An 8,599-nucleotide genomic window follows, 5' to 3' on the forward strand; every position below is an offset into this window, starting at 1 on the left:
GGAGAGGACCGCCGAGAGGCAGCAGCAGAGGGTGGCTTGTCAGAAAGTTTATTGTTCTTAAGGCAGTAGTAAGTACTCCAGAGGACAAACAGGAGAAACCAGGGCCCCATAAAGGGGACCTGGGTTTTGGCGTAAAAGAAGGCACGAAACGATGTTGGGCCTGACTGGGAGTATTCAGACTCGAAGGGGGTTCCTGGTGACCACGCCCCCACTCTCCACCATGGCCTTGGAGATGCTTTTGAAGTTACGGAAGAGCTGTGGCTGGTGAGGGTTGGATTGCAGGTTAACCATGTTTTCTCGGATGCGTGCTGCAGCCTGGGGAGAGGGAAGGAGAGGGTCGGCCTGTGTCTCCATCACCCCCTGTCCTGGGGAGCTCCAAGGCTCACCTCAATACACCAGCTATCACAGAGCATTTTCTCATGCTGTGCTTCGGGGTGGCCCTCGCTCAGGGATCTTGAGGCTCTGTAAGGAAGCAGGAGGTTAAGGTGATCGTGAGCTGTGGCGCTGGCCCAGCTACTGAGGTTCAAACCTCCCAAGCTTCCCACTGTGCCTTCTTACCTGGAGAGAACCACCACCATGGCATAGAGGTCAATGGCTCCATCTGCCAGCCGGTGCAGCAGGAACTGTTCATCTGTCAGGTAGATGAGGGTGGGGGGTTGTTAGTCTGAGGGAGGGCGGGGGTGTGGCAGGAGGTAAGGGGGTGGCGACAGGAGGTAAGGGGGTTGCGGAGCTCACTCACTGACAATCCCTTTCTTGTGCTTTATCAGCTTGGCCTCCACTACAGTGGCAAACTGCTCCAGAGCCTGTACTGTCTGAAGAGACAAGAGTCACAGCGCAGAAGAAGCGGCCAGCCCCTGGCTGCAGGCTCTGTTCTACGGACTACTCACCAGTTCACCGCTGCGACTTAACTCTGGGTGAATAACCCCCGAGAGACTCAAACCACTGCCAATCCCTGTCCGCCTGGAAAACAGTGCAGCAGTGAGGGGCTGGGTAGCTGCTGCATGCCACCTTGTCTTTCCCCGACCTGTCCCTGGCTTACCGTCTCAGCTGCTTGCCTGCTTCTCCTATGAGGAGGCCAACATTGGCAAGAGGATTCTTCAGGGCATTGCCAAGCCCAGTGAGTTCCTTTCCTTTGTCCTGTGGGGGAGGAGGGTCCGACAGTCAGAACTCAATGTTCTTCACAGTTCCTCCGCCTCCCTCTCCTTCCTCTTACCATACAGCCCTGCAGAGCCACAAACAGTCGAAGAATGTCATTTGTCCCTTCAAAGATCCGGAAGATTCGAATATCTCGGAGCACACGCTCTACCCCAGGTTCCTAGCACAGAGGAAGACACACAAACTTCTGTTGCAAGGTGCCTGTCCACTCCGTAGGATGCCCACCCATGCCGAGGGATACTCCATACCTTCATGAAGCCCATGCCCCCCATTATTTGGATGCACTCATCTGTCACTCTCCAGGCTGCTTCCTAAGGACAGACCCAGAGGAGTTTGGTTGGGGAACTGAGTTCTGCAACTGAACTCTGCCCTTCCATTATACCTGGGTCCTCACCGAGCCAAAGATTTTGCTGATGGCGGCCTCTATCTGGAAGTCTGTGAATCCCTGGTCCATGTTGGCACTCAGCATGTAAGCCATGGACTGAGAGGGCATAGTTGGGACGTGGGGAAGAAAACAGGAAGAGGCTGTGTGAGACAGGGTGGTTCACACTCCAGGCTGCAAGACCAGCTCGGCTCTACTCCCCCACAACCCTTGCATTCGCTTTATCTAACTCCCTGGTCAGGTCAGACAAGTCCAATATGTGTTCCTCTGATTTGGTAAGCCAGGCTTCCAGGCCTCAGACTTTAAGGGGTGGGTTAGAATTAGTGTTTGGTATCGCTGGGAAGCACTTAGAGCAGCATCCCTCCTTCAGAAGCTGAACTGACTATGCCTCCTCGCATCCCCTAGGGCATTGGTGTAAAGCTGGAGACCCACTGCCCCAGGTGCTGCTGGGGGTTGTAGTCTGACCCAACTGTGAAGAAAGCCATAGGGCTCCAGGGGGAGGGACACAGGAAGCCCTTACCTCAGTCACATACTGCAGAATTGCCATCCGAGCCAGCTTTTCCTGAATCATCCCAAAGTTATGAATTTTGTCCCCAAACTGGGTACGGTTAGTAGCATGATCAACCTGAAAGGCACATGTATCCCACTGGTGATTCTGCAGTCTCCACTGGGGTGGGGACTGGAGACCCGACTTAGAAGATCTGGAAGTGTGTGTGTGTGTGTGTGTGTGTGTGTGTGTGTGTGTGTGTGTGTATGTATGTATGTATGTATGTGCGCATACGTGTTGCTCTGATGGAAGGAGTCCCTGCAGGGTAGTCGGGGGCACCTGGGCAGGGGCTAGAGACCTAACTCAGTAGTAGATCTGGAAGTGTGTGTGTATATGTGGAAGTGTGTGTGTGTGTGTGTGTGTTGCTCTGATGGAGGGAGTCCCTGCAGGGTACTTGGGGGCACGTGCAGAGAGTGATTCCTTCAGGCTAGCTAGGGACTGGGGCAGGACTCACCGCCTTGGCAATCATGGCTTTCATGGTGCCTGCTAGGGTTGCAGCCATCCCAAATCTTCCATTGTTGAGGATGTTGACGGCAACCTTGAAGCCACTTCCTACCTCTCCCAGCACGTTCTCTGATGGTACTGAACGCCATCAAAATACACTTCTGCCGTGTTAGATGCTTTGATACCCATCTTCTTTTCAGGGAGCCCACTGAAAAGGCAGGGCAGGAAAGAGGAGGTGTGAATAGGATACCATGAGGAATGGCCTTCCTGGTCCTTATGATCAGGGAGGAACTCCCCAGACTTAGGATACAGGCACTGCACGTGTGCCCTAGGGCTGCGGAGGTCTCCCAAGGAAACAAACTGCCCACTTCCTCTGGCTCTTGTGCGTGCCCCAGTGTGACCTGTAATGTCTGGTTTTGAGAGCCCAGTGCTGCCCCCTTGATTCTACCTTGTCTTCTCCATGCTCACTCACTGGGTAACACCTCCGAAGCTCCTTTCCACTACAAAAGCTGTGATCTTCTCTTTCACGGCCCCTGTGGCTGCATCTTTAATTGGTGTTTTGGCAAAGACGGTGAAAATATCTGCGATGCCCCCATTACTGTGGAAGAATGAGGCATCAGTAAGTGGTGTGGTTCAGAGCAGTGAGGGCGGGGGATTGGGCTGAAGGGAAGAAGAGAAATGGAAGATTGCCTGATCCAAATCTTGGTTCCATTGAGGGTATAATATTTCCCACAGGGGCTGGGTACAGCTGAGCATCGGATGGAGGCTGCATCTGACCCACTCGAGGGCTCTGTTAGGCAGAAAGCCGCCACAGCTTGTCCTGTTGGGGAGAGAACTGCTTTACCTGGGATGACCATCAAAATTGTGTCCCTCCCTTACTACTCCCAAGCAGTTCCTTGTAACAAGATGAGCAATTTCACACTCCTTACCCCGAGGTCCCTTAAGGTGGCCTTACCAGATGCCACTTTGGGGAGGTATTTTTCTTTCTGGGCCTTTGTGCCAAAGAGCAGGATGCCTTTGAAACCGATGCTCTGATGAGCTCCCAGGGTAACGCTAACACCAAGGTCATGCATGCCCACGATCTCTGCCAAGCGAGCATACTAGAGGGGAAGAAGGCATCTGGGAATGTAACGGGCTGCATTGAGAGAGAGTGGGCAACAGGGCGAGCTGATGTGGGTCATCTCTACTGTGAGCATGTAAAAGTAAAGTGGGATCATAAAAAGGCGTGGGGGAGGATTGGTAATGTAGCTCAGTGGTAGAGTGCTTGTTTAAGCACGCATGAGGCCCTGGAACGCTTCCTTAAGAAAACAGGGACATCAAAGGTTCTAGATCTTTTGGTTTTTGTGACAGTCACACTGTGTAGCCCTGGTTAGCCTGGACCATGATAAATAGACCAGGCTGGCTTCAGACTCTTGAGGTCTGCTTGCCTCTGCCCCCGGATGTGCTGGGATTAAAGGCATGCACTGCCATGCCCAGCTCTCCCTGGTCTTGACGTGAATATTGCTTACTACCCTGTTGCCACAGGTCCCTAAAGACTTGGGTCTCAGGGTTAGGTCCTTGGTCCTAGTGGGCTGCACATAGCTCATGTTTTCAGGGGGAGATGCAGACAGGTGAGAAAAGAGCAGGCAGATAGTATCCCTGGCTACTTGGCCCCAGTGGTGAGGAAGCTGGAGCAATGTGGGTATAAGTAAGTTAACCAGGGGAATCCTCTTACCTGGGTATTGCAGAGGCCCAAACCGCCCAGCTCACTGGGTACTTGCAGACCAAATGCCCCCAGTTCCTTGAGGCCCTGCATAGTCTTCTCCTCCACCTGCTCTAAGGAGTCATTCTTGGCAGGATCATTCACTTCCTGGGCAAGGAATTGGACCTCATATTCAGAGGCTCCTTTAAGCTTAACATTTGCCTTCCCCAAGAGGTGCTGTGCCCCAGTCACTTACCTCAAAGAACCGGGCCACTGGCCCCACCAGCTCTTTGAGAAACTGTGTCTGGTCCTGACTGAGCACTGCAGGATGGGGAAGGAGAACAGGCCAGTCAGGTGGGGAGGCTGCCCTGCCCACACTGCCACTCACTACCCCCTTGCTTACCAGATGGGTATGGGAACACCTGATCCGTGGTGAGCTGGCCTTTGAACATCCCCGCGGCAAAGGACTTAGATTCCTGGGCAGGGAAGAGAAGTTTCAGGGCACTGGTTCGGTGCGTCTACTGGCTCATAAGGGTCAATCCAATTTCCGGGTCACTTACCGCCTTGGCTGGTTTCTCTCTGGTAGAAGCATCGGAGAGGGTATCCGGCTTGTCCAGAACCGCCTGGGGAAAGGAGGCGAGCAGTTAAATAGGCTCGCGATGGGTCTTAGGGTGTGCCAGGGAGAACCCGGGGAAGCGCTGGCTCTGGCAAAGTGTGATCAGTGTCTTTTCCCCTACTTTCTCACTAGGGCACCCTGGCTTGCCCTTTCCCCTAGTTTCGGTGCCAGAGCTGTCACCAGGTGACTGGGATGAAGAGAGACCCCTGTTGGTCGCAGGCTAGTGGGAGCCGACAACTCCCACTCCTGTGCCGCTGTCACTTACCTGAGCGGCCTCACTAGCATAAAGTCGCTGGGCAGAGGTGGGCCGGTTTTGTCCCAGAAGCACAGTAGATCGTGAGCTGTAAGGAGTCGGGGTTCAGTCCTGCCCTGGTTTCCAGACCCACTGTCCCCCTGCCATATACAGACCTTCGGGACCCCAGCCGCAGCAGCTGCCGCCCCACACTTGGGGTCATCCGAGCCGACTGCATCTCTAAGCCGCCGCGGAAGCCTTGACCGCTGACCTCTCCTTACGTCCCCGCCTGCCTAAGGGTTGTGTGTCTGGGCCCTGACTCATGCTCCACAATGCTCTGCGCGGTAGGGGGCGTGGTCGTTCGGGCCCGATGCATGGTGGGAACTGAAGTTCCGGCGTGCACCCGGTCCCTATATTCTGACTGACCTAGAGTAATCAATCTTCAAGCGATCCGTTTTCTTTCCCAAACTCTAGTGCAGCAGGTCCGAACTAAAATCTAGTCCAGCTAGAGGGATGGAGGTAGATTGGATCGAGTTAGAAGGGAGAGGTGGGAAAAAGGACGGTAAGGTAAATGTCAAATGCAGAGGCATGGAATATTTGGAAAATGTCTCCAACAAATAAAGGGAATGGGGTGGCAGAGTCAAGCTGGGGTGTGCTCTAAGCAAATTCTGAGACCTAGGAGGTTTCACCAGCTCAAAACATCTAAAAGCAGCCGGGCGGTGGTGGCGCACGCCTTTAATCCCAGCACTCGGGAGGCAGAGGCAGGTGGATCTCTGTGAGTTCGAGGCCAGCCTGGTCTCCAAAGCGAGTTCCAGGAAGGCGCAAAGCTACACAGAGAAACCCTGTCTCGAAACCCCCCCCCAAAAAAAAAAATCTAAAAGCACATAGTAGGAGCCTCTGGTCTCTTTCAATGGACTGGGAGAGACTGAATCAGGAGGATCATCGTGAAAAAAATTTTTTTTGGTTGGGGGGTTCGAGACAGGATTTCTCTGTAGCTTTAGAGCCTGTCCTGGAACTCACTCTGTAGCCCAGGCTAGCCTTGAACTCACAGAGATCCACCTGCCTCTGCCTCCCGAGTGCTGGAATTAAAGGTGTGCAGTCACCACCACCAGGGAGATCATTGTGAATTTGAGGCCTCAGGGACCTTGTTTTGTTTTGTTTTGTTTGTTTGTTTGTTTTAATGCGGAATGCTGTTTATTGAAGAAGGGAAGAGGTCTTAAATACAGGCTTACGGCACAATTGGAGAACCCCGGAGGGCAGAAGTTGGATACAGATGTTTTACAATCTTGCATCTAAGCTGTTAACGCCCATTATGCAGGATACACAGACAAGGAACTTCCCTTAAGCATTCAGGAGGGTAGAACCCAGCAGGGAATTAGCATAGGGAGGATATCAAGGTCAAGGTCAGCAAACAAGGCAACAGTTACCCAAATAAGAAATTTATATTAGTTTTTTTTAAAAAGGATTTTATTTTAATTCTGTGTCTCTGTGTGTTTGTATATATTTTCCTGCATTGAGTGCAGTGTCTGTGCAGGCCAGAGACGATGGGTCCACCGGAGCTGGAGTTACAGGCAGTTATGAGTCTCCTGACGAGGGTGCTGGGAACATAGGTCAGGTCCTCTAGAAGAACGATGTGCATGCATCTATTTATTCATTCATTCATTCATTCATTCATTCCTCCCTCCCTTCCTTTTCTTTCTTTCTCCCTTCCTTCTCTCCATCCTTCCTTCCTTCCTTTATTTCTTCAAGACAGGGATTTTTCTGTGAAGTCCTGGCTGTCCTGGATCTTGCTCTGTAGACCAGGCTGGTCTCAAACTCACAGAGATCCTCCTGCCTCTGCCTCCCAAGTGCTGGGATTAAAGGTGTGCACCATCACTGCCCAGCACATTTCTTTATATTTTTTAAAGGTTTATTGTATTATTTTTTAATTTTATGTATATGAATGTTTTGCCAAGATGTATATATGCACATGACATGCCTGCCTGATGCTGGCAGAGGTCAAAAGAGGGCATTGGATGCCCTGCAACTGGAGTTACAGATAGTTGTGTGCCACCATGTATGTGGGCGCTGGAAACTGAACTCAGGTCCTCTGCAAGAGCAATAAATGCTCATAATCGCTGAGCCCTTCTCTCTCAAGCCTCACTTAAAAGTTTGTTTATGGGCCGGGCGGTGGTGGCGCACGCCTTTAATCCCAGCACTCGGGAGGCAGAGCCAGGCGGATCTCTGTGAGTTCGAGGCCAGCCTGGGCTACCAAGTGAAGTTCCAGGAAAGGCGCAAAGCTACACAGAGAAACCCTGTCTCGAAAAACCAAAAAAAAAAAAAAAAAGTTTGTTTATGTGTGTGTGCACTCTTCAAGCACTTGTCAGAAGACAGCTTTATGTGGGTTCCTGATGTCAGGCTCGGCAGCAAGTTCCTGTGCCCAGTGATCCATGTCACTGACCTCTGTACACCCCTCTTTCCATACTTCTCACTGCGGTCGTCAGGTCTGGGAAGAGAAAGAGCTGGGCTCAACTTAATTCTTTTGAACTGCTGGGACTGCCTTAGAGAAAACCATTTTTCTCGTTTTTCAGGAAAGTAGCTAAATTATACCTGGCTTTTGGGGAGGCACACTATGTGGAGCCCAGTGGCACCTGGGGACCTGTGGAAGAATGGACCCACGATCTGCTTGCCTACTTTATTAGCCACAACTGCGTAGGGAGAAGGCAGCTCAACTCCAATCTTGACGGATTAGGGAGATTAAAGCAAGAGAAGCGAGAGATGTCCCAGAGACCGAGAGGTGAAAAACGGGTCTTTGGAGGGGAGATCTGGATCTGTGATGGGGGCCCGGGTGCTCTTTCTGTTCCTGACTCTTTCCATGGGGGTCTAGAGTGGAAGGACGAAGGCCGGGGAACCTTAGATGACTGTGTAAGTGACTTGGCCTCACTCCCGCGTCACTTCTCACCAGCTCCCCGGTCAGCTCTCTGGCTCTTGGCACCCCCACTCTTGCGGTGGGCACCCCCTCTTCTCACAGTGCTGCACAGTGACCTCTTCCAGGCCTTGCTGGGTGAGTAATTCCAGGGTTCTGAGGGGCCACGGCGGAAAGGGCTGTCCCGGGCCTATGAGGTCAAGTGTTCCTGGTTCTAGACTGGGTGGGAGCCTGCAGAGCATCTGTCCAAGATATAGCCTTTGTAGACTCATGCCACTGTGCCCTCCATCAGCCTAGCCAGAGGAGCTTCTCTCTACAAACAGAAGCCATGGGTAGCAGGGGTGGCCAGAGAGGCCTGGGAAGTGGGAGGGTGACTTAGTTATGTTCCTGTGACAGATATCCTGGACTATTATGAGGCTTCCATCTCAGAGGGTCAGGTAAGGTGCTGAAGGTGGGTTCCTGGCTTCCTGACTGAGCTGGCAGGACTTGGAGGGACACACTGATTCCTTGCTAGTATTGAATTGAGACTCAGAATCCTGAGTACTGACTGAGGGGTTGGGGACACTGAGAGTGCTCTTTCTGTGGTCAGCCAGCCCTGTACCCCTTTCTCCCTCTCCCCTTTCTTGGATTGCCCCAA

General features: G+C 52.4%; 1 protein-coding gene across 1 annotated transcript; it reads right to left on the bottom strand.

Moving 5' to 3' along the window:
• Positions 1-32: 32 nt before the first annotated feature.
• Acadvl (acyl-CoA dehydrogenase very long chain) lies at positions 33-5,378 on the bottom strand. Its single transcript, XM_059271034.1, is given in 21 exon segments — positions 33-315; positions 387-462; positions 559-631; positions 740-812; positions 888-960; positions 1,040-1,137; positions 1,214-1,315; positions 1,404-1,466; positions 1,550-1,636; positions 2,058-2,162; positions 2,539-2,669; positions 2,672-2,736; positions 3,001-3,126; positions 3,219-3,348; positions 3,484-3,628; positions 4,243-4,377; positions 4,466-4,530; positions 4,613-4,685; positions 4,770-4,832; positions 5,091-5,166; positions 5,234-5,378. Coding segments are annotated over 21 exon segments (1,962 nt in total). The 5' UTR covers positions 5,296-5,378; the 3' UTR covers positions 33-174.
• Between the last annotated feature and the right edge of the window lie 3,221 nt (positions 5,379-8,599).

Source organism: Peromyscus eremicus, chromosome 8a, assembly GCF_949786415.1.
Source record: "Peromyscus eremicus chromosome 8a, PerEre_H2_v1, whole genome shotgun sequence".
NCBI classification, from domain to species: domain Eukaryota; kingdom Metazoa; phylum Chordata; class Mammalia; order Rodentia; family Cricetidae; genus Peromyscus; species Peromyscus eremicus.